This window comes from Micropterus salmoides, unplaced genomic scaffold (assembly GCF_014851395.1).
Source record: "Micropterus salmoides isolate LMB-PRFRI ecotype aquatic unplaced genomic scaffold, ASM1485139v1 Ms_hic_scaffold_10, whole genome shotgun sequence".
Taxonomy (NCBI): domain Eukaryota; kingdom Metazoa; phylum Chordata; class Actinopteri; order Centrarchiformes; family Centrarchidae; genus Micropterus; species Micropterus salmoides.
In genome coordinates, this window is record NW_024040041.1 from 33,045,821 (window position 1) to 33,071,933 (window position 26,113).

At 41.1% G+C, this 26,113-nt stretch overlaps 1 protein-coding gene across 2 annotated transcripts; it reads right to left on the bottom strand.

The window, feature by feature from the left end:
- Positions 1–212: 212 nt before the first annotated feature.
- spns1 (spinster homolog 1 (Drosophila)) lies at positions 213–25,224 on the bottom strand. Of its 2 annotated transcripts, none has more exons than XM_038708509.1 (13): positions 24,976–25,224; positions 16,616–16,822; positions 16,063–16,128; positions 12,736–12,872; positions 12,454–12,605; positions 10,177–10,243; positions 9,933–10,075; positions 7,200–7,352; positions 6,911–7,100; positions 5,606–5,671; positions 4,733–4,831; positions 3,819–3,987; positions 213–1,277 (listed from the first exon to the last, which is right to left on the bottom strand). In XM_038708509.1, exons 2-13 carry the CDS (start codon positions 16,812–16,814, stop codon positions 1,207–1,209), a joined length of 1,512 nt encoding a protein of 503 aa, XP_038564437.1. In that variant the 5' UTR covers positions 16,815–16,822; positions 24,976–25,224; the 3' UTR covers positions 213–1,206. The 2 variants fall into 2 exon arrangements, with proteins under 2 accessions (XP_038564437.1, XP_038564445.1); XM_038708517.1 differs by lacking the exon at positions 24,976–25,224 and adding an exon at positions 19,259–19,558.
- Positions 25,225–26,113: the final 889 nt, after the last annotated feature.

The window sequence follows — 26,113 nt, forward strand, 5'->3', positions numbered from 1 at the left end:
TTATTGGTGCTGACCTCTTGGCCGGGTCACCCTTGTAAAAAAGATTCAGTCTCAATGGAACTTTTCCTGATAAAACAAAGCTTAAATAATAAAACTAAATGTTGGATTGTGGTGATTTTTAAGGGCATTAAATTAATAAAAAATTGAGATAGTTAACATCACATTTCCAAGGCAGACATGTTGCCTTCATCAAGTGCAAACAGACACAAACATGTGACAAGTTAATTCTCCTTTAATAGATCACAAAAAACAAGACTTGCTAAAATAATTTGAGGTTAACAACTTTGATTATTAAACATTCATATAAAAGCCATGTTCCTTTCTTTAAATAATCGCTGTTCACACCATGTTCTCTGCTGCGTGTGCTCTACCTGCCCTCGCTGGAGGCAAACTATGAAACGCGGGTCAACTTGGTGAAGCACTCTGAACCACAATGAGCTCCGACCCAGACGCAGAGAAAACCAGAAACAGACCTGCGAGAACAGAGGTGTCGTTCACTGGAAACATTTTAAAGTAAAGACAAACAGATGAATAAAAAAAGTACAGAGGTAAGAGCTGTCTTCTCTCTCTGACAGCTTGGATTATAATTTTCAGGTTCTTCATGAACTGTAAAGTAGGTTAGTGTTATGATTAAAACTTGCTCCAACATATATAAACACATGTTTCTGAAATCTGATTTATAAAGCTTGTGCTGTATATAAAAAGGTTTGGGACCGCAGCCTGTGTTCGGTCGTGGTTACATGATGTGGTTCATGTCGTCTTTATGTTTTATGGATGTTTGACTGATCCCAGATCAGCTGGTTTAGAGTTCCACTGAAGGTAAGATAGATATTTATCAGTTTATAGATAAGGGTCAGGTCATTTTGCTCCCGAGTGAGGAATAAACCGTAAAACTAAACCCACAGAGCAGCTTCTGTTGAGTCCCTAATGTTCGCTTTCAACGTCATGTCCGCTCTTTCCAGTTCCAATGAGCCTCGTGTTGAGCTCACGTCAAAAATCACATCTGGAGAAAACAAGTTTCCCTGAGACGACGGCACGTTCCCGGGCAACGTATAAAAAAAAAAATTAATGTCAAAAATGTAAAAATAAACCTTGTCTGCATGGCAGATAGTCCAATCGGTGTTCACGGTCCTAAAAGAAATAAATAAAAATAGCCACAGGTGTTTGTTGGACCAGGCAGAACACAAGAACCTCCCTCAGGCTTCATCAGATCAGAACGCTGGACACCGGGACTCTGGTGGACCGGCCGCTTTTCGGTACAACAATCGGCTCGTCATCTGTTAACAGACATCAAGAGAAAGTTTATTCATTCTGCATCTTCACCACCAGACATGATTATTACTTCTGAAATTTCAGCCCCGCCCTAAAGCCTCCCCTGCTTCCTGGTCTCTGTTCCTCTAAATGGGACCATAATTTCCTAAATGAACATCATGCTGTGTTGAAGAAGACTTGAAACTAGCGACTGAGACCATAAACTCATCAGGAAAGTGTTTACTGAGGGAATAAATCAGCTGAGAAGTAGAAACATTTTCTCACAGACTTCTATACAATCACACTTCTTTCTGCAGCCGCTGGAGTCGCCCCCTGCTGGCTGCTGGAGAGGACGCAGGTTTAAATGTGCTTCAGCGTTAGCTTCACTTTTCAGACCCGGAGCTTCCTGCTTGGTAAAAAACCCCCACTGATTTTCATTACCAATCAGCAGTGGTGGTCCTGTACAAGTACAATTCTGAGTACAAACCCAAGTACATTTTGCCTCTGTTCTTTTACATGAAGAAGACTTGTGGTATTTAGTACTTTTACTGAAGTAAAGGAGCTTGATGTTTCTTCCACCTCCTTCTGCGTTACATTACAGCCTCGATATGGTGAAAATACTGTTAAAATACCTTCCGGTTGGTAGTTAGGCCGTCTTGCAATCTTGTATTTTGGGGTTTATAGACTGTACCATAAAACAATTCAATTAATAGTTTTTATTTGCTTTGATCGCTGAACTCACCCAGCCTTATATTTGAGACAGGCCTTTAGTTCCTTTCGCACAAAACATGTGAAATAATAGGCCACTATCATTATGAATATTACTTTTTTCCGTCTCGCTTGTTTACCATACCTGTAAATCTGAACGTTTCTTTAAAATTAACAGTTGAATTGTGGAGAATTTATATATAACATTTATATTAGTACGGGCAATCTGTGCAGTTTAGCATCATCTAAAGCAGGCGACCCGGCGAGCGTTAAGAAGTTTTATACATCCAGAGAACTTCTATAAAAACCAGACCAGGCTTCTAATTGAGACCCGCTTCCATTTGTCAAAACATGCAGCCACAGCAGGACAATAAAAGGGACGGGCGTCTAATTTATGGTACATGTTTGATTCACTGTGGGGTAAATTTAATTTGGCACAGCAGCAAAAAGGGAATGTAGTACAAAGAAAGCAATAAGGACTGGAGATCTGTGATACTTCTGTACTTTCACAGAAATACTGTTTAAACACCTTCTGACTGGTCGTCTAGTTTCTTGAAATTAAAAGTATTTCTGGGTTTATAGACTGTATTTAAAAGATGGCAAGCGAACATATCCCAGATACGGGCGCTGCCATCTTGCACTGGTGTCACCATTTGGAGGGTGGAGCCGGGGAACCGAGGTCCCGCCCCCCCCCCCCCCCCCCCCCCCCCCCGACACACACACACGGCCGTCCACATTTACAAGCTGGACTCAGCTGTCAATCATGACGTGAAACCCCCTTTCTATAGCGTCAATTAACGAATTAAAACCAAACTGAACAAACGTCAGCGTCAAGTATTTCCAGATGTTTCATTTCATGTATTTTACATTTGAAAAAAGAGCAAATTGGGAAAAAGGCTACTTTCTCTATGAGACTACAGTCAAACTTACTAATTAGCTCTAATGAAATTACAGAAATTGCCTAAAATAATTCTTACTGCATGTGGAGTATTTCTGAAGGTCTGAGCTCTTTAAGTTGCAATAACAGCATAATACAGTCTGTCGGCAGGTCATCAATCACAAAATAAGCTTTGTATTGTTATTTTTTAGTTTGTATTATTTATTTTACCTGGTGCCATCATCTGTAAATTTGCGTATTGAGCGTGGAGGGGAGTAGAGGATGCAAAGCTTTTTACCTCTAATAGCCTATATAAGCATTTAGATGAACCTAAATCCCATGCCAGGCTTCTGTTTGCAGACTGTTCTTCTGCATTTAATACAATGCAACCACATATTTTAACACACAGCTTGTGTACTGTGAGATTTTCATCTCTCCTCACCAACTTGTTTTGTGGATTTTAGATTTAGATAACTGTGTTATCTAAACTCCTTCTCCGTCACGCCGGACATCCTCTATAGATTGTATCAGTCTTTTATTGAAAGTCTTTTAAGTTTTTCTCTGATATGTTGGTTTCACAATCTGACGTTTAAAGACAGGAACAGCCTGAACAACATTGTAAAAAATCTGCTCTAAAATCATCGGTGTGAAACAGTGAAATAGTCCGGAGGGCAGCGAGTATCCTAGCCTCTCCAGGACACGCAGGTGAATTCTCTCGACGAGCCGCCACTCCAAATCTGTTATCCCTTCGGCGATCGAACTTTTAAACTCCCTGTAGGGTTCTTTGGGGTTTTTAAATATTCGCCTGCTGGCAGCTTGTATGTTAACTAATTGGCCCTAGCGGGATTAATAAAGTTGATTGAATTGAATTTTATTTTCATGAGCTTTGAAACAAACAAAGATTTTTTTGTCATTAAAAAGGATGTAAGAGAAATATCTGTGACAGGACTGTAAACCGCTGCAGTGACCCGTACAGTCTCACCTGTAGGGACGTAGTTCTCGGCACGATGGCGGTCTTTTTCGATGAAGAGGGCGGTGGCGAGGAAGAAACCGCCGCCCACCACGGCCACGAAGGAGCAGAGCAGCAGAGAGAGCTGCAGAGAGCGAAACTGCCACAGGAAGGAGTCCGTCTTCCTCAGAGCGTCCGAAACCTGAGACACACAGAGACCAGGTTTACCTACAGTGACAGGACGTTCACCTGCCTTCATCACTTCAACTTAGACGTTCAGATTGACCCCACTCTCATTCAGTAAAACATAAAGCTCCGGCCAGCAACCTGTTAGCGTAGCTTAGCATAAAGACTGGAAACAAGGGGAAACTACTAGCCTGACTCAGTCTGAAGGAAATCCACGTGCGAGCACCTCTAAAAGGATATTTAGGTTTTGTTTCACATCTCCCTTCATCCACCTCTCTTGTCATGCGTTCTTGTAAAAACCCAATTAGAAACACGGTAACTCTTCAAGTAATCAGACTTATACAGGAGAAATCCAGATGGTCAAACCCAGTTTCCCCTAATCCCCTTCCCAGATTAAGCCTCGTTCACACTACACGATTCATGCGCGATCATGCGCAGTAGACGCTGGTGCCAACAGGAAGTAGCCCTGTAGTTGTATTTTATTGGTCCAAAACTGGCTTCACTGCGCTCCATTCAAACCAGTAATATCCTGTCTATGGTGTTTTCTTGACAAAACATGGGTTGGAGACCAGCGTCAGGGGTGACTCAGCCGCCGTCAGCTCGTGTAGTGTGAGTCCCGCTGTCACCGATCACTCACGTAGTGCGAACGCCACAATGAAGTGTTAAGTTTAGGCACGTAGTTCTGAAGGTGAAGGGCTACAGATTGCATTATGTCAATGAGCATAGTGCCACAAGGCTGTGCGTGTGTGTCGTGTACATACCACTCCTATCAGGTACGGACTTCCTGCATCTCCCAGTAGATGCGAGATGACGATCTGCAGAGCCTCGGCTGTGGAGCGACGAGTGGGAACGACCACGTACTGAGAAAACAGGGGAAGACAATGAGAACAGAGTCGTCGCACTTTTATGAAACCAAACCTGCTTTTCAAGAGATGAGCTAATGAGAAAAGCTTCAGCGTGCATTTTAGATTTAAACACTCCCTCCAGGGTTTCACGATGTCGCGATCGTAACTATCAACACAAATCCCCGTGAATTCAGCGCGGAGACTTGCAATTTTGAGGAATCACCACAACTTTTTCCGCAAATCCGACCTATTGCTGCCTTGTTCAGAAGACGCAGCAGACGTGTGAGATAACAACATCTCACTTTTACCTACAAAAATTACAGCAAAGGACCGTGGAGACCAGGATCCAGATCTTCTTTACCAAAGCGAGGAAACTGTTCAGCAGTGTTGTGGTCAAACAAGGAAATCTACTAGTGTACTGATTAACACTTTGCAGCCACAAAACATAGGGAGAGAATGTCAGAAACACATGGAGGACGTCAGACGAGACCCTGAGACACAGGCTGCTGCATCCCGAACAGCTGCAAGAAAGAATCAACACCGGCTGGTTTAAATGATTCACCTACAATTCAAGAGTTTAAATAAATAAATAATTAAATAACATCTAACATCTACCTCTAAACACTTTCTTACGCCACAATTTTAGACCCAAACAATCACATAAAAGACAGCAAAATCCTGGAGTGGCTGATTTAACTATTAATAACATAAAAACATTGATTATGTTTCTTCCGTGACCACATAACGCGATCAGAGGGAACAAACAGACTGAAGATTCTGGGTTCTCACCAGCAGTATATCAGCCACGATGGCCCAGTTCATGGAGAGGAACGTCTCTCCGAGGAAAATGAAGATCTGAAAGGGGGACAGACAGACAGAGGTCATCATCTGCAGTTTAAAGCAGAGCGTGACAGTTTTCTCAGGAGTCGGTGAAGACAGGTTGAGGCCTCAACTCTACAGCAAAGCAGAAGTCAGATACTTGTATGTACACAAGAGGTATATGTTCACTCGTCTTTGTTTTTAGCTGCATGTCCGTTTCTATCTTCCTGTAAGTTTTGTAAAACTTACTGAAAGAGAATCCAGCGTTTTGGGCGGCTTGATTACAAAAGTCAATGCAAAGATGCGAATTCGCTCCGGGCTACGAGAAAGAGGAGTTTGTCGCAACATTCGCTGGTTCGCGCGATTTCAAATTTTTCAACTTGGGCGTGAAATTGGCTTCGCTCTGCTGCGAAAGCCAATCAACAGTGAGATTGTCCAAACTGCTTCGGAGCGTTGTTTGGAGAGGACCTGGCGAGCGGTGTAATGACAACCCGCTGGCCGACGGAGAGCTGCTAAAGAACGGGGAAGTTTACAGGGAGCAGCGCTGCAGCTTTCGGACAAATAAACACCCGTAGTCGGTCTGGATTCTTGACAACTACGCCGTTTACCCGCGGGAGGAGCTCTGAGTTAACCGTTTTTATTAAAATTAGCTTTTTACTTTAGTTTTTGGAATTACAACTTGATTTATCTATCTGTTGTGTCTGTTACTTTATCCCAGCTATCATTGTACTTTACTGTGAACAAGTTAGCATAGCATAGCCACGATCGATCCGAACTCCATTCAGAAAACAAACATTTTAAAAGTTGTTGTCCTGCTGTCTTGCTGAAAGACCTGACAAAGCATGAATTCATATGTTTAACAAATCTGCATCATATTCTAGTTATTTCGGCATCAGTTTCAACCATTTTTTGCAATTAAATCACTGCTAAATGTTTACTTTGGGTTCATACAGCTGTAGTATTCGCGGGTTGTGTTTATTCGCTTATCGTGTTGTGTGTGTGAACACCCAAGTTGTCCAGCGGTCAAAGTCGCGCGAGGAAAGCGGGGCGAATATCAAATTCGCTTTCAGTGTGAACACACCATAACACTGAGAGCAACTTAAAACCTGTGTGCACGTGTTCACACATGTAACCTCTCCTACGTGATCTATTTAGTGTACAGTGGTGAAAATACTACGTCAGGTGTTCCCTCTCTCTGGGTCAAATAAAAGTCAAATTTAAAAAAGGTGTTGCACGTAAAGTTCTGTTCGGCTTGTCGGGTCCAAGAGAACTCACGTATGTGGCGATGGTGCTGGCCTGAGCGAAGATGATGGCCATGTAGAGGAAAGGCGCTGAGAGGAGCAGACCGGCGGCGCAGACCAGCGGGTCGGCTCTGGGCGTCTTCTTCCTCAGCTGTCGACTCACTTGCACGCCGCTGGCCACGCCCAGCACACCTGTGATGCAGGTGATAACCCCGAAAATCAGACTGAGAAGAGAAACATGGCGTGAGTTTTTTTCCCTCCACCAGGGATCTGCATGAAAGCAGGAGTAAAAGGTCCAGCTATCCCGACCACGAGTATGTTACCTGTCTGAAGAGGCACAGTTTCCCTCTACGCAGGGAGCTCGGTCCCCGTTGAAGACGGCTGCTCTGAAGAGGAACGTTGGCGCCCAAAGAGCCAGAGAGCCGGTGACAAACGCCACCGCAGTGAATCCGAAGGTGGACAACACAAAGCTGTGGCTGTAGGGAAAACAGATCAGCTGGTAAAAAAAAAAAACCTTAAACAGCGAGAACCGTTTGAAGTTTTATTCATTATCTGGCTAACACAAAAAGCATTTCTAACAGGAGATTCACAATATTATACACTGAACAAAATTATAAAACGCTACACTTTTTGCCCCCATTCATCATGAGCTGAACTCAAATATCTAAAACTTTCTCTGTGTACACAAAAGGCCTATTTCTCTCAAATATTGTTCACAAATCTGTCAAAATCTGTTAGTGAGCACTTCTCCTTTGCCGAGATAATCCATCCACCTCACAGGTATGGCATATCAACATGCTGATCAGACAGCATGGGGATTGCACAGGTGTGCCTTAGGCTGGCCACAATAAAAGGCCTTAGGCTGGCCACAATAAAAGGTCTTAGGCTGGCCACAATAAAAGGCCACTCCAAAATGTGCAGTTTCACTGTATTGGACCCCCCCAATACAGTGAAACTGCACATTTTGGAGTGGTTCTGCAAACCGATTGCTGGTCTGAAGATGCTGGATGTGGGGGGTCCTGGGCTGGTGTGGTTAGTCTTAGATCTTTGAGTTCAGCTCATGATGAATGGTGCCAAAAACTGTGTTTGCGTTATAATGTTGTTCAATGTGTATTAAATTGGTTTAATCTGTTGGCTTCTTGTCAATCAGACACAGGTTTCAGTTACGCACATGTTCCACGATGACTCACACATGACGGAGGAAGGCTGCAGAAACAGCCACAAAGTTCAGGCAACATTTGGAGCAGTTTCACAAAAGTCATTTGCAAACACTGCAGACTGCAAACAGCGTCGTGTTACTACAAATTAATGCTGCTGGTGAATTCTACCACTCATTTTTTGATTCCTTCAGGGCTGTCGCATGTTCATGCACAGTTTTACTGGTGACAAAAATGAGCAAGAAGAAAAAAATGACACCAGGTTGAGAATTGGTGAGAATGTCGCTGGTGTGCAAGAGGGAGCGGAGGGGTTTAGACACCTTTCAGTGCAACACCAAACAGCTGAACAGCACCAACCGGCGTGAAATCAACACGTTACGACCTTCATGAGGGAACATTTACTAAATTAGACTGCATGTGGTTTAGCTAGGTGTCATTTGCATTAAACAAACTGGAGGTTTATGTTTATAAGGTGTAAAAAATAACGACTTTGCACAGTTAATTTAAAAGGAATTCTGTTTAATTCAAGCTTTGATACCAGACTGTTGAGTATCTTATCTCTTAGTATCTGCTGATGTATGTTAGAGCTGAATCGATTAAGCGATGGAAAGGAAATTAATAGTCAACTATTTTGATAATTGATTAACCATTTCAGTCATTTTTTTAAAGCAAAATTGCCAAACATTTACTGGTTTCATCTTCTTACATGTAAAGATTTGCTGGGGTTTTTTTTGTAATTTCTGGGGATAAATATTAGTTAGTTGCAGCCCAAATGTACCATAAAACTTTAATTAATAGCCCAGACTTTTATTTGCTAAAAATCACTGAATTGACCCCGCCTATATTTGGGACAGCAGTCCATATGGGACAGGCCTTTAATTCCCTTTGCACAAAACAGAAACTACTATGAAATAGTTTATTTATTTCAAACAGAATAATGCTTGTATAAAAATGATCAAATAATATCAAATACACGTCATTCATTTGATCTAGCTCCGACAGACGGCTTTTATTTTGAAGTAACAACAGGGTGCAGGATGAGAGAAGTCAGCAGACAGAGAGCGGTGGACTTCACATGACAGGATTCACAACTTGGATAAATATTTATGAAAAGCTGTTTGGATTCTTTTGATCGGTGGACCCTTAGAGACATAATCAAGGAACGGACACATTTGGACTTAACTAGCGCTTCAAAGGTGACGGCAGTCGGCACTTTTTTTCCTTTCCTCTCTTGTACCAGGCAGGTTACACCGGTAAATCTATAAGAATTAGACTTTGGGGCTTGTTGTTTCCCTTAAATGAACTGAACTATTGAATTGTGGAGAATCTAACCGATCGAACGATGTTCAACATGTCCACACTGACATATTGATCGTACGTTTAAACATTAATATTTGTATTAACAATCTAAGCAGCTTAGAAGCAGCTAAAGAGGACGATTTTTAGACATCCAAAGAACTTCTATAAAAAGCCAGACCAGGCGTTAAATTGAGGAAGGCGTTTATTTGTCAAAATGTGTTCCCACACCAGGCCAGTAAAGGAGATAGGCGGCTATTTGGGTCTCGGCTATTAATTAAAGTTTTACGGTATGTACCCTGTCGCTTCCTTGTTCCCATTAAGAGACCGCAGACAGCAGCTTCATTACACGAACAGAGTCCCAGAACCCACCAGTGCTTGAATCAGAATAACAAGCTCCAGAGGTTTTTAAATAATAAAAAGTTTTAAAACTACAGCACTACAGTACGAAGCCTTAGGATAGGCTAATAATGCCCACCTTCATTAATATTGTATTTTAGTGGAGCAAGTCTTTTACAGTTAATCGCATTAGCACAAAAACCTGGAGGCCCAGTTGGAGATCCAGCCTCGAGTGTTATTAGAAGTGAGTGGTGTTAAACGTACTTGTTGCTCAGGTCCAGCAGGTCCGCCAGCCAGCTGGTCTGGTGCAGGTCGCTCTCTGATCGAGCTTCAATAGCTCCTCTTATAGGCTCCTTGACCACGAACAGCAGCAGCACCACGGCGATCAGCCCCAGTCCGGGAGTCACCTGAGGGGAGGACGGCACACCAGAGCGCGAACGTCATCCAGGATCACAAACACAGTCCCGGCCACATGTGGGCACTAAATGAGGAACTCTGCCAGACTTACCCGCAGAGCCCAGTGCCAGTCCTGCGCTACGTTACCGACTTGTGAGCCCACGATGTATCCAAGACCGCTGACAGGAAGAAAAGACATTGATATGAAGGTCAGATGGAAACATATCCATTTTCACTCCTGTAGCGAAAAAGTAACACTAGTAACACCAACATGGAACAACAGCTCAACAGGTCACATATTTTAAGGCAGGCTGACTGACATTAGCACGAAATAACAACTTTATTACTGTGCTTTACAGTAAAAACAGAAATAAAAGTAGATAAATCCAAATGTTAAAATATAAATACTAGGGCTGCAACAAACATACATTTTATTGTATAAAAAATGGGGAAATTGTCAATCAGCATTTCCCAAAGATGGCATCCATAAATGTCTTGTTCACAACCCTAAGATATTCAGTTCACTGTAATAAAATGAGGTAAAGAAACCAGAAAATATTCACATTTAAGAACCAATTATTTAATAAACCCACCACTGCATCAACCGACACTGAGAGAGAACTCTATTGTGAGTTTGCGGACGACAAAGCTCAGAAACGACTCTACTTCTTGAGGAAGCTTAAGAAGTCCAGATTCCCCCGCCAAGTTCTTCATCACTAACAGGGGACGTGCACGGCTCAGGACCGGAGGGCTCTGCAGCAGCCGATTCAAACTACTCAGAAGATCATTGGTACCCATCTCCAGAGCGTCAGTGATATCGGTGAGGTGCCTATAGAGCCTGAAGGATATTAAAGGACAGTACCCACCCAGCCACAGCCTGTTCACCCTGCTGCATGCTGGGAAGAGATATAGAAGTTTCTGTTGCAGCCCCCCCCCTTCATCCTCAGCACTGCTGGGATTATATTTTATCATTTTTATAATTGCTTCTATAATACTGTATATTGTCAGGAGAGAGTTACAAAGCTCAGTTTCACTCTACAACCTGTTGTGATGTGACAAATAACAACCTACATTTCTACCATGACTAACCAAAATAGTTAATTATTACTTTAATAGTTAAAAACTAATCGATTCATCATTGCAGCCCTGATAAAAACAATAAAAACCTAAATGGGAGAGAGCGAACACGTGGAACCTGCAGCGGAGCCTAATCGGCCATTTATTCAAATATTTTTTTACTCCCTTTTCCTGTGATAACGGGATAATTTTCTCGAGATAACAGAAGAGTAATTTAACACAAGGGTCGACCGGAACGTTTCTAACTTTAGTGTCACTGGTTAGCTCAGTTGGTAGAGCACAGGACTCATTCTTGAGGCTGTGTGTTCGATCCTCTGAGAAGATTAAATCTTTTGTTTTTTTAATCTTTTTCATAAGTCTCTTCAACAAAGTTCTTATGTAGAGACCGTTTCACATGCTCTCAAAAAGAGAAAGCACGTGCTGCACTGTGTGCATCCTGGCAATTGGTCCCCATTCATCATCATTTCCATTCAGGGGAATCCATTTAACGTTACACATTTCCAGACAGCTATTTTGGAACCTTTGAAATGTGTGATTCGATTCCCCTGATATCCTTTGTTGAAGAGGATAATAAAAAACACACAAAAGAAGTTTATTATTGAGAGCGGGAATCTGACATGCAACCCTTGAACTACGTGCTCTACTAATTAAGCTAAACAGTGACACTGAAAATTGTTTTGAAATTGTCCTAAAGAAACGCACGTGTATTCAGCTATGGTTTGTTATGTCAAGATCACAAGAAAATTATATCATTATCATGGGAAAATAGAGTAAAAAAAAAATAAAATCTAATGAATGGCCGCTTAGGACTTCCGTAGTTACCTGAATACTTAGTTTTACTATAATTTGTGTAATTAAACTTGCATTTAAAATGACGCGCTAATAAAGATGAAAAAATTTGCTGAATGCTGAACAAGGTTTTTCACATTTTTATATAATAATAATACGTAAAACAAATAACACCTAATCTATGTAATCTTATAATAATCTTTATAATTAATAAACTTTTCTTTTAAAATGGAGTCGCATACTTTTAAATTGGACCTTTCATTGTTCAATGTACTCACATGTCGGCATTTTATGTTTAAACTTAACAGTTTCTCTTTAACATTTACAGTTTCTATTTCCAAGTGTTGGCGAGACCCCGCTGGTATAGCTGGCGTGTGGAGGTCACGCATTCGTAGCGATACATTACTATTATTGATCTTTCAGTGACACATAAAAATCCTAAAATCACTCCATCTGCCCTCTCCAGACTCCAGAGAGGCCAATATACCGCTCAGTTAAAGCGACAGTCAGTTTTTGAACCCACCTGCCGACGGGAATGGCAAAATAAAAAATGGAGAGCATGTTTGTCCTCCTTCCCTTCACGTAGAGGTCAGCGATGATGGTGGGAGCGATGGTGGAGTAACTGGCCTCCCCGACTCCGACCAGGCCTCGAGTCAACAGCAGGACCCAGAAATGCTGCCGGACGATCGGGAAGGGAAAAGGTTTAGTTTGAACTGGGAGCAAAGAGCGAGTGACCTTTGTTTTTATACCACTGGGGTTCAGTGTTTTGTCATTCTGCAGGGGCGGAAAGTGAAACCAGACTCACTTCTTTGGGAGTGTAGGAGCTGGCAAGCGTCACCAAAGACCAGAACGTGATGCCCACGCTCATGATGTACTTCCTGTTATACCTGTCCCCCAGGTATCCGAAGACCGGAGCCAGGAACATGTAACTGCAGATAAAGACTGAAAGGAAACACACAAATTCTCAGAACTGACTAACAATATATATATATTGTTTACACACTTTGCAGCAGGTACTTAAAGTGAATTCTGTACAAGCTTAGTAATTCTCCGACAACACCGGAGTTCCCCCGCAGCCTCTGATGCTGGTCAGCAGCTCTGGCTGTAACTCGGGACAGACAGGGCCTCTTTCGGACTTGTGCGTTTGGTTTGAAACGCCGTTTCACAGATATTTCCTGCACTGAGTGGCGGCTGTGTGTGTGACGCAGGCGCCGATCGCCACAACGCACCCACCACCAAGTTACCCGCGGGTGCTACTTTCATTCCCTGTGTGACACTAAAGTTTCTGTCATGTCAGCTTCTGTCAAGCTTAAGGTCGTTGTACAACAAGAAGGGAAGGTACAGCAGCGTAACGTGCAAAGTCGATGCTTCCTCTGCAGACTGCTTTACTCTTGGGTGTCATGTGACCAGAGTGTAGTCGCAGCCTTTGCGATTTGTTACGTTGCAATAATATCACAAATGCAATTAATCGTTCAGCCCCAACTCAGACACAAGAACACGTCGCAAGAAAAGTGTACGTTTAATGCATGCATTGTTTTGCATTTTGTGACTTTCACTCGTGTATTTCCTCAGTGAAGATTTCTAAAAAAATTAAAGTGTTAAAATATCTCGTTTTCATGAACCCAGTATTCGTGTATCGTCCCGTGAGCAAAGTGTATCGTCACACCCCTTTTAGAGAGCTTGAGCTGTCCAGTTCTTTTATTCTTTGCGTCGATGCTTCGTTTAATCCATATAACTATATACAGCTCACTGTTTCGCACGGATGATTATTGCTGTTGCAATAAATGAAGTCGACCTGATCTGATGGCGCTGATAGCAAAATGGAGGAAGAGAGAGAAAATAGCGAGGAACTAAGGAGAGACGGAGAGAAAGACAGGAAGTGTGGGATAATTTGAATCTAACAGAAAACAGCAGTTCTGTACAGAGTGTCTGCTGTAAAACAGAACCAGCTGACAACAACAGCACCACAGCTTCAGCATCTGAGCAGAAAGACCCGGTCTACACATAGAGTCCACAGAGCGGAGCCAAACAAGCTAATGATAGCATTTAACCCAAATCATGATGTACAGGTGCTGGTCATATAATTAGAATATCATCGAAAAGTTGATTTATTTCAGTAATTCCATTCAAAAAGTGAAACTTGGATGTTATATTCATTCATTACACACAGATTGATATATTTCAAATGTTTATTTCATTTAATTGTGATGATTAAAACTGACAACTAATGAAAATCCCAAATTCAGTATCTCAGAAAATTAGAATATTACTTAAGACCAATACAAAAAAGGATTTTTAGGAATGTTGGCCAACTGAAAATTATGAACATGAAAAGTATGAGCATGTACAGCACTCAACCCTAACCCTACGCACTTAGTTGGGGCTCCTTTTGCCTGAATTACTGCAGCAATGCGGCGTGGCATGGAGTCGATCAGTCTGTGGCCCTGCTCAGGTGTAATGAGAGCCCAGGTTGCTCTGATAGTGGCCTTCAACTCTTCTGCATTGTTGGGTCTGGCGTATCGCATCTTCCTCTTCACAATACCCCATAGATTTTCTATAGGGTTAAGGTCAGGCCAGTTTGCTGGCCAATTAAGAACAGGGATACCATGGTCCTTGAACCAGGTACTGGTAGCTTTGGCACTGTGTGCAGGTGCCAAGTCCTGTTGGAAAATGAAATCTGCATCTCAATAAAGTTGGTCAGCAGCAGGAAGCATGAAGTGCTCTAAAACTTCCTGGTAGACGGCTGCGTTGACCTTGGACCTCAGAAAACACAGTGGACCAACACCAGCAGATGACATGGCACCCCAAACCATCACTGGCTGTGGAAACCTTACACTGGACTTCAAGCAACGTGGATTCTGTGCCTCTCCTCTCTTCCTCCAGACTCTGGGACCTTGATTTCCAAAGGAAATGCAAAATTTACTTTCATCAGAGAACATAACTGTGGACCACTCAGCAGCAGTCCAGTCCTTTTTGTCTTTAGCCCAGGCGAGACGCTTCTGACGCTGTGTCTTGTTCAAGAGTGGCTTGACACAAGGAATGCGACAGCTGAAACCCACGTCTTTCTTGAAGCACTGACTCCAGCTGCAGTCCACTCTTTGTGAATCTCCCCCACATTTTTGAATGGGTTTTGTTTCACAATCCTCTCCAGGGTGCAGTTATCCCTATTGCTAGTACACTTTTTTCTACCACATCTTTTCCTTCCCTTCACCTCTCTATTAATGTGCTTGGACACAGAGCTCTGTGAACAGCCAGCCTCTTTAGCAATGACCTTTTGTGTCTTGCCCTCCTTGTGCAAGTTGTCAATGGTCGTCTTTTGGACAGCTGTCAAGTCGGCAGTCTTCCCCATGATTGTGTAGAACTAGACAGAGAGACCATTTAAAGGCCTTTGCAGGTGTTTTGAGGTAATTAGCTGATTAGAGTGTGGCACCAGGTGTCTTCAATATTGAACCTTTTCACAATATTCTAATTTTCTGAGATACTGAATTTGGGATTTTCATTAGTTGTCAGTTTTAATAATCACAATTAAATGAAATAAACACTTGAAATATATCAGTCCGCACCTGTATAGTTGTGATTAAGGCTAGCAACAGTAAGGCTCAGTTCTTAGCTGTAAATGTAGAAACGTGTGTTTTTTGTTGATGTTCTCCGACTGCTTCGTCCGTGAGTTTGAGTGTTAACGTTAGAGTGACATGAGTTACACAGCTGATCCCGGTACAGGGGGCGCTAAGCTAAAGTATTTCTTATCCGATTGCTCGATGGAATAAATCTGAAGAATACTTGATTATTAAAATCACCGATAGCTGCAGCCCTAAATTCAGCCGATTTTAAAACCAGTACTGCCCTGAAATCTATCATCTGGCCATAAATTAAGTTTCAACACAAAAATGCAGATAATTGAATATAAAATGGTTCTTTAAATCCAAATTTCTGACATTGATTGGAACATTAATTCCTAAAAAGTCATCTTTGCAGAGGAAAAACAAAACACACCAAAAGCATGCGTCTTATCCATTGCGCCATCACCATCCACATGACTCATGAAGTTGATTTGTGGTAGTATCTGCAGACATTTCTGATGAGCGTTAAATAACCTTCTGTGGATGTTGTTTGATTAGTTAGTTCTTCTCACCTGTCTGAAGAAGGCCAGACTTCCCATCATCGATCCCAAAGTAATGCTCTATGTCAGGGAGAACACCTGGTGGAGTCAATGCACAACATTTTACTTTTTAAACAGTCAAACTTCAATGGGATTAATGATGGATTTATTTTTCTGTTTTCCAGATATGTATTTGTCTGTAATATCAGAGTAAACTGTGGGACCTCGGACTCTGGCAAACTGATTAACCATGGACAAAAATAATCCTTAGTTGCAGCACCAACACCCTCGACTGGCTCCACAAACTCAAGTTAATATTAATATATTCAACTACTTTCTGTAATGATTTTCTTTTCTATAAAAAGGGAGCCTGTATGGTTTCCTAATAAAATCCAAGTTTCCAGAAAATAACAATGTAATTTGGTTGTCAGATGTTTTCCTTCTTTACGTTTCTTCTTAAATCCCCTTATTAATATATTTCCTGTCTTCCCAAAACATCTAAATCAGATTATTGATACTGTGTGTCTGGAATCCAGATCTTTAATGTTGGGGGGGGGGGGCTCTGATTGGCCGTGGCGTGCTGTACCTGCCACGGTGAACCTGTCCATGTAGTTGAGCAGGTTGATGTAGCAGAGGATGAAGACGGTCAGCCGCGCCCGAACCTCGGACACCCCGCTGGGCGGCTCCTCCTGCGGCCCCTGACCCGCCGGCCCGCCCTGCTCCTCCGCCTCGCTGTCATCGGAGAAGAAAGGCGCCGAGTCCGACGTGGTCTCGCCCAGAGACATGCCCGCCGCTGAGGGGAGGGATCAGTCACAACCGTTAAGATGCTGACAGATGCAGTTTTGGGTTTTGTTGGCAAAATTAAGTACAACAAATCAGACACATAGAAACCCGTTCATATACACCTCTTCCAACGCGTTACTACAACTGCAGGCAATCAACTCTATTACTGATCAGTGAGCCAGGACGTTTTTTTCGTTGTATTGATTCATTAAATGTCAGAACATTCCACAGCCAAGAGGACGAAACTAGTGTTGTAGTCATAAGGTTGTAGTACTCGAGACCACATTTGTACTTGTCTCGGCCTCGGACATTGAGGACTCTGGATTTTATTTCAAGACCAGTCAAGCCCATAACTTTGGGAATATCAATTTAATGAGAATGCGGATCTTTCAGATCAATTAGAGAAGTACCTGTGATCTGGTTCCACATTTTATTGTGTGTCATGTAATGTGGGGAACTGGTCCTGGTCTCAGCCCCTAAGTGTGCTTTCAGACCTGCCTCGTTTAGTTCGGTTGAATTTCATTTTTTCCCTTGGTGCGGTTCGTTTGGGCAGGTGTGAATGCAGCAATCGCACTCGGGTGCGCACCAAACAAACGTACCGAGACCTCCTCTTCAAGGTGGTCTTCAAACGAACTCTGGTGCGGTTTGCTCGTGGTGAAAAAGCAAACAAACCATTTTATGATAGAGATGTGATCTGAGCATCATTTCCAAAGCTAAATCACTAATAAATCCATCCATCTTATAATTGATCTGTATAAGCCGCTATTTTTATAAAGTATAGCCTACTTGTCAGCGCGGGTATTTCCCTGATTAATAGGTTAAAATCTGTTTAAAAAAAAAAAAAAGATGCAGTAGTAGTAGTAGAAGAAGAAGTAGTACTCCGTTTACCCTGTCGGTTCATTAAGTCCATAAAACATGTGTGACAGCGATACTACACCCGAATTATTATTCACTGTTATTATTCATAACAGGCTCTGCGGTGGATCGGCTGTCTATCATTATTAATCATGCTTATAATAAATCATTACTTTGTGAGCTCTTTGCAATACACGGAAGCATTAAAGTGCTGCACAAACTTCTGACTGAACCAAAAATAAAATGTATTTTCCAGAGAGGACGGAGGTCTCTATGCGCTCGGTTTAGAGCCGGCACCTTCCTGAAGGGCAGCGTTTGTGTTTTCTGTGATCTCGGGGGTTTCTGAGGAAGAGCTTGAGCGTCCCTGCCCGACAGTGTCTGCAGGTGAAACACTCAGTCGGCTCTTTGATGAAGACATTTGTTTTGAAGAGATTTTGAAATATCCTTTTATGCATTTATGAAAATGTGCAGGTGAGTTTCGATAAAATTTGAATATCGTGGGGAAGTTAATTTTCTTCCATAATTAAATTTTAATCTTGATGATTACGGATTTAATGGAAACTCCAGTATCTTAAAATGTGTCAGAATTTTAGAATAAAGAGTTTATAAAACAGAAATGTCGACCTGAGAAGAGCTCTGATCAGCTGATTAACTCCAAACACCGGTGCAGGACACTCAGATAAACAAATCAATCAATCAGCCATTCTTTTCACTGACTGGTCATTAAGAGAGGTCAAACAGACTAGAAGTATTGATAAGCTAATTAAGGTGATTAAGTTTGTGACTTCACAGCTCTGCAACTTCCATCAATCTGATTTATTATTAATAAATATGAAAAAACTGGAACATACAAAAGTTTAATATGATGCACAAACTATTGATTTTTTAAGTAGAAGGCATCTCTGATAAAAAAGGGTTTGTTCAAGAAACCAATATCATCGAATTCAAAAGTTAAACATAAAAAAACAAACAACATGTAAAGCAGAGTTTGGCTCCAGCACGCGGATGTTGGAGTCTGAACAGCAGCTACTGGAAAATCCTGTCTATCTTCTGCTGGTGTCAACAAACACAACGCCGCGTGATCCTGAGCGACTGTGGTGACACCGGACACTCACATGGAAACGGGATGATACTCATTATACAGCACAAAGTACTGCCTGTACAAAGTGTTCACCCCCTCCTTTGTAAGTTTGAATGTTTTGCTGTCTCACAACGTTGAACTAAAGTAGACTTAATGTTTTATTACACTTATGAACAGAAAGATACACCCGGCGGGACGACAAGTACTCAGATCTTTTACCTTAGTAATACCACAGTATTCTGTAACAAGTAAAAAGTCCTGCCTTCAAAATCTTAAGGAAAAACACACAAGTATTAGCAGCAAATTGTAGTGCAAAAACATCTCCATTCAAAGTGCGTTATTGATTATACATTTATGATTGAACTCCTTTTATTCCTTCAGTTGTGAAGGTGGAGTGAATTTTAACGCTATATTGTACTTTAAGGTTGTTTCATCTACTACTTGAGTAGATGTACTTCCACCACCAGGTACATATTATTAGATGTTTGAGAGAAAACAGACACAGATTACCTTAAAAAAAACAAAACGAGCTGCCCGTCAGCTGAAGAAGAACATAAAGAGGTGACGATCCTGAGCTCAAGAAGAAGAGGAAGAGGCAGTGAAAGGAGAAGCCTTAATGAAACTTCACGTCATGTGAGCGCTCAAACATGTTGCCGGTGCATGAATCAGTTTAGTTTGCGTTCAGGAAAAAAAAAAGGAGGAGCTCATGACAAAAGGCGTTTTCCTGCGTCCTTGTGACCTAAATAGGAAACTTTCTGCAGTATGACTGAAACCTCTCCTGGTCCGGACATCTGCAGAGTTACAGAGTCACAGTTCCTCTAAAGCTTCTACGTTAGGTTTAGTTTTCCTGGGAAACTTCCTCTCACGTGCTGCTCCTGTAAAAAGGGATGTTGCTTTGGAGCTGGTTTACTGACCGACCGTATCAGCTGTTAATGATTTACATCTTGATTTGTTCTTGGCGTACTGATTGTACTGAAATCACTCATCCAGAGCAGCTCACTGTGAACACAATGTGGAATAATGGGATTGAAACATTAACCCTTTCATGCTCGACCTCCGTTACAGCAGACATTTTATATATATATATATATATATATATATCTCATATTTAGAAGCCACTTTGAAGCCTTTTAGTATCTTGTCTCAACCGCCACTTGGCCGATCCCCGAAGCGTTGTCTATAATTAGTTTGCTAATCGCTGGCCCTGTTCTCATCTGTGACACGAGGATGGTGGAAGAGCAGGGTCGTCCCTCTCTAGCTCGAAGAAGCTCTTCAGACAACACTTCCTCTGATTGACAGATTTGTTATAAATTATAGAGTAATACTACTAATGAACATTAAGTAAATAGTGTATTGTGGGGGCAGGAAAACAGAAACTAAAGTTGACCCATATACTACTACTATTAATACTACGAATAATACCATATATCATATCTAATGTCATTGCTATAATAATAATAATAATAATAATAATAATAATAATAATAATAATAACAGGGCTCTCCTACATAGGCAAGTAATTTTAATATATATACAGTTTGTAAAAAATGCAGTAGTTATTAGGCATGTACATTTCGTCTGTGGTACAGTGACACAGAGGAAACGCTGCTGTTTAATAAATGACTACAAGGAGGAGCTGAAACTTTGAGGTTTCACACCAACGTTTCACATTCAGACGAAGAGGGAACGTTAGAGAACTTTGTTAGGCAGGAAGCCGTGTTAGATACTTGTTCAGCTCACAGGTATTCGCTACAAACACTAAAGTTTAATCGCTCATTAACATTGACACTCCTCCATTAATAAACACGGCATTGGCTTTGTGGCTAATTTAGCAGCGTTAGCTGCTGTACCTTGTGTTTAATAAAATATAACGAGAGAACAGATCACCAGAATAAATCTACAATCACGTCTGTCAGCGTAACATCAGCCTCCACCACTCAGCTGCTCCTGCTGTGACCCGGGAGAGGGCAGTGAAACACTGGAGGGTTAGCAAGTCTGGTATGAATGTTTTCAGGAGAGCAGAAGTGATGAGGGCTGATTTTAATATGCTGCCTTGATGAAAAATGCTACCTTATGTGTTCCCTTTTCCATTCCCATACAGGTATAACTCTCTAAGTATTATGACGTTCTGTTTTTGATTATATTATATCATCATTTCAGGGGTAGCGTATTCTGATAGACTAATATCCCCAATCAAATAATACAATACTCCCACTACAGAACCATTACTCGCTCCGTCTGCACTGTAAGGAGATGGGGAGCATGTTGAAATACTATATGACATCTTTATTTAAGATATCAGAGGTAGCGTATTCTGATTATTTTTTGATTTTGCCAACACTGTCTCGACGGCGTGCCCAACAGCAAGGTCGCACAGATTTAAGGGCGTGGAAACAGACCACGCTTGTGGGTCATACACATGCACTGAACCGCTCAGTAGCACATCTCGATAGGTAGCATGAATCGACAGAACACCGGCAGAGCCGCTCTGAGCTCCAGTAGACTGCAGTCAGCTGAAAAACTACCCTGGAACGCCGGATTTCCTACTTGTGAACTCGGAGAAAAAAATCTGTACCCCGACTTCACGAGTAGCAGCTGAATTACGTCACAAAACAATGCCAGCACCCACGGAAGCACCGCCTGTAAATGGTAATGATAAACAAAAAGGGAACAAAAAGTATATTTACATGTATTTAAATTAAAACACTAAAACCTGTTCTGCATGTACATTGATGTGGAAATATGTCAGGTCTATTAGGTAGCTGGCTACAGTAAAGACTCTCATAAAGTCATCTTCTCTGCATAAAAGTTATTGTTAAAAATGCCAAAACATTAGGAAGTATAACTGACTTGAGGGTTACCAACTGATGTAGCTAGAGGAGCACACAGTTAACTAGTAACGTAGAGGTTATTTATGTCAGTTGTTGCAGTTAAACTGCCGCCCTGTGAAGTAACACCTAAAACACTGCTGAGGGTGCAACTGTGTGCACACTTTGTCACATTAGACCAGGTCCAGATCCAAAACCACTATACCCAGAGCACTCAAATCTGGATTAGATTGTCCCACAGAGATTTAAGTTTCAATCAAACACAGTTTCAGATTTGTGAAACCTTTATTTAATTTGTGAAAATGCTTTAAAAGGACAATTTCTCTGCTTTTTTCACGCGAAGACCACATTAGATCAGGTCCAGATCCCCACTACACCTGGAGTTCTCAAATCTGGACTACATTGTCCTAAAGAGGCTAAAGATTCTTTAAAACATGGTTTTAGATTTGGGAAAAGTTTATTTTGTTCGTGTAAATGAAAAAAGGGTGATAATTGAATGCTTTTTCACACCAAGTGACATTGGTGGCCTTACAGCCTTTCTACAACTCTGCCTCTGATTGGTTAGTACTCCTTTCCTTTGTCAATCAGAGTAGGAGGCAGGAAAGGAGGCAAGTATTCCAGTTTTTAGCCTTTTCCTGTCTGCCATAAGCCCGTATCTGTTTAAACAGATGTCGTCTTGTGTTGTCCCTGTTGACATAGTAAACTCTGTAATTATTGTGCTTTTTGAGTCTCTGAGTCAGTCAAAGTCAAGAGGTTTCATTATGCAAATAAATAAGAACATATTAAACACATAGTTAAACATTTAGAGATATAAATGCATTGATTACTGTAATGGGATGTAACTGAGTACATGTTGTACTTTTGTTGTGGAGTATATTCACAGTGTGGTAGTACTTTTACTTAAATAAAGGATCTGATATTTTGTTTGGTTTAATCTGGTTTCACTCTGTAACAAACTACAAAAAATACATAGTACTACAAATGCAGAGTAATTTATGAGTATATAATTTAGTATTTATTTATTTACTGTGACTATAAGGTTAGCATTTCTGCTAACAGCCTTATGCTAATAATGCCTCAACCATGGAGTGTTGTTGCAGTTGTGTCCATTCTGCTGACATTGCCTGAATGCATCACAAGTAGCAGACATGTGATTGGCTGTTTAGCGCCGGGACACCAGGTCTACTTCATGGTACATTACAAAGTTTTTGCAGTAGCCCAACTTAGTGAAATCGCCCTTTATAGTATTTTCACAAAAGGAATAAAAGTTTCAATAATCTGAAACTGTGTTATAAAGAAACTTTAGTCTCTCTGGGACAATCTAGTCCAGATTTGAGATCTCTAGGTATAGTGGTTTTGGATCCGGACCTGGACTAATGTGGTCTGTATGTCGAGAAAAAGCAGTGAAATTGGCCTTTTTTCCCCCCCTCAAACCTAAAAAAAGTGTTTCAGACAGCGTTAAGGTTTTGCTTAAAATGCACAACAGCTTTCACAGCAGTAAGAGGTGCAAAAAAACAGAATCGGTCGCTCAGCAAAGTAAGTTAACTTTCACTTAACCGCCAAATCGGAAGCTGCGAATCGGACGCCAACTTCAGCGTCTTCTAAATCACAGCAGAAGACACATTTCAAATGAAATATATTTGGACATTTTTAAAAAATGTTACTTCTTGATTTGATCATTGATTCATGAAAGGGTTAAGGGTGCAACTTACAATTATTTTCCTTACTGAAATAGAATTTCTGCACAGTCCAAAGCGGACGTCTTCATATGACCAACAGTCCAAAACCTGGAGATATTCAGTTATTCAGTCAAGTTAAATTCATGTCCAACAGTTTGTCCAGTTAACATAGAGGGGAAACACAGACTGCATGTTTAAAGAGCCACTTGTTATGGCAGAAAATTGTCCTCTTACATTACATTACTTTTATTTATGATCTTTTATTGTGTTTTTATCCTTAACATTTCCTCTCCTATACTCCTTATGTTGGTCTGTCCACATTTACTAGGGTTTAGGTCAGAGCTGTGAGATTTTTTTGGTGCTTTCCTCTCTTTTTGTTCCTCTCAGCCTTGAATGAACATGTTCCCCAAAACATAGAAACCTAGACTGTGTAAATGATGATGCATCCCTTTGCTCGGGGCCAGCTGTATATGTGTTTTAGTACTTCTGTTTAATAAATTCTTCTAAGACAACGGTTGGTTGTTACTCAATTCATTGCTCAATTCCCCTCACCAGGAATATAATTTCCACAACACCACTCACTTGTCTTGATCTTTGCCTCAGTTGCAAACACAGCTTATTGATCAGAGAGTTATCAGTACCAGATAGGACCACTGGCATGTCAACTACTCAAGAGACTCACACAATAGGTAGGCACGAGTAAACAATAAGCTGCCTCTGCTAAAAAACAAACAAACCTACAGCTAGTCTTGGTGTTGAACGTCACGCCGAACTCCATTCAGAATTGTGCCAATTTTATGTGCCTCCCTTTGCAAAGAAACGTTACGCAATTAAAAGTTACTTTTTTAAGGCTGAGAAATGTTTTAAGTTGTCTTGTGACAGGTTCGGAAGATAATTCAACATGAGAGAAAGTTACGCCCCACTTCATTCATAATAGAGAGTGTTTTATGTACCTTGGCTTGCTTACAGAATGCATTGTCCATCTTCAGTCAACTCTGTGGAGTGGGTGGATTTAAAAGGTCTGGGCTCAGGCAAATTAATGTCATGGGACAGTTTAAGGGGTCTTCTGATAAATGCGACAGTCAAATTAGGTCATTTTCCAAACGCAGTTACGCACAGAGGGAAAGCAGCGCCAGACTCCATTTAGGATTCTGCCATTTTTATGTACCCTGCTTTAATACAAACCACACGTTACTTTAAAGCGACTGAAGTGGCGTTAAAATGATCTTTAGATAAATTCAGCGAATGAGTTAGTTGTTTTCTTTCATTATAAATTAGCCTTAACAGCGTCTGTTAATGTACGACTGTTTTAATGTAGAACGCCTTCATACAATAAATAGTAAATACGCCGAAGTAAGTTAAAAGTCATATAATTAAAAGTTTCCTTTGTAAGCTCAATTATTACTGTATGCTAACAATGCATCACATCGTCCTGACTGAGGATTGTTCCTTTAACGTTACAAAAAAATCAAAACAACGTTAAATTCGCGGTGTTTTGAATGGAGTCTGGCGAGAGATGATCCAGCTAGGAGAGTTGTCAAAGTCCAAGAGGAAGGTACATACTTCAAACATTTTAAGTGCTTATTGCTTTTACAAGCCTTTGTGAGGAAACGAAATGCAAAACGGCTTTATTGTCTCGTACATTTAACGATTAATTACCCATCTAGCTCGTGTTAAACCGTTAACCGTTAGCGGGTCTCAGCCTGTTGTTGTTGTTTACCTCGGGAGGATGAGTCAGGGCTGACGCTGCTGCTGCTTCTTCTTCTTCCTTCTTTCTGCCGCCGGTCCAGATACGTTCTTCGTCACGCGCAGTTGTGAGTTCTACTCAAACCTCGTACTGATGATTTAAAGTAAAAACGTTTCCGCGTTAACGCCGTTTACCGGTGACCTGCATGGATTTAAAGTGTTTATTTCACAACACTACAGAGATGACGCTTCTTCACCGCCGCCATGTTGGATCTGCTGGACCTTCCGCTCCCGGCATTATTATCCCCCCCCCCTCCGTTTGGACAACTCCGCCTCTGATTGGTTAGCACCCGTTTGATCAGGGCGGGACAAGGGTTAGGGTTAGCCAATCAGAGGCAGCGCATCGTGACTTCGTTATCTTCAAGTCACATGCGAGTACGGATTGATTAAGCTAATCAGTGGCTATCGCGATACAATTTTATATTGTTCTACAGCACGTAGGACACAACAAAGTACATGTACTCGAGTTTTGAGGCACTTAAACTTTACTCATATCACAATGAAACTTTACAAGCAGAAAATAAAACAAATAGTCTTTTTTTAAACTACAAATTTTGTTATGTTTGTTTCAATTTGAATATGCACATTTTAAATACAGTTTTAATATGCAAATTAGGTAGTCCTCATGCACTGATTTTTTTTTGTTTGTTTTAGTGTGATTATATACCAAATGGCCAGACATTTACAGAAAGGTTAATCAAAATATAGTTTTTTTTCATGGATTTATTCAAAATATACCACTCTTGTGTGACCCCCCCCCCACACACACACATTTAGAGATAAAATGCCACATAAAATGAGAATGATAAAAGATATTTTAATAAACCCTCAGTAAATGTCGCGCTATAAAACCTAAGAAGCAGTGTGTAAAGTTAAGATGATCTTACTGCCTTCAAGGGCCAGGAAAAAAACATTTTCTGAAAATGACTGTTAAAGATTAGCATTAGAAACACACTAAGCATAAACATTACAGTTTGTCACACAAACACATCTCTGATAATAGATATATGATATATGAACTAGCTAAACAAACTTTAAAACGAGATATGATTTAATAGAGTTTTAAAAAGAAATAGATTTACATAGATGAAATTTACTTGATCTGTGGTTAA

Bases quoted from the DNA above. Each gene is read 5' to 3' on its own strand.
- spns1 (XM_038708509.1), bottom strand. From the start codon at position 16,814: ATGTCTCTGGGCGAGACCACGTCGGACTCGGCGCCTTTCTTCTCCGAT. The intron at 7,353-9,932 runs GTACGTTTAACA...TTTTCCCTACAG, and splicing joins CTGCTGGACCTGAGCAACAA to CCACAGCTTTGTGTTGTCCA. The intron at 7,101-7,199 runs GTAACATACTCG...TTCTCTTCTCAG, and splicing joins AACTGTGCCTCTTCAGACAG to TCTGATTTTCGGGGTTATCA.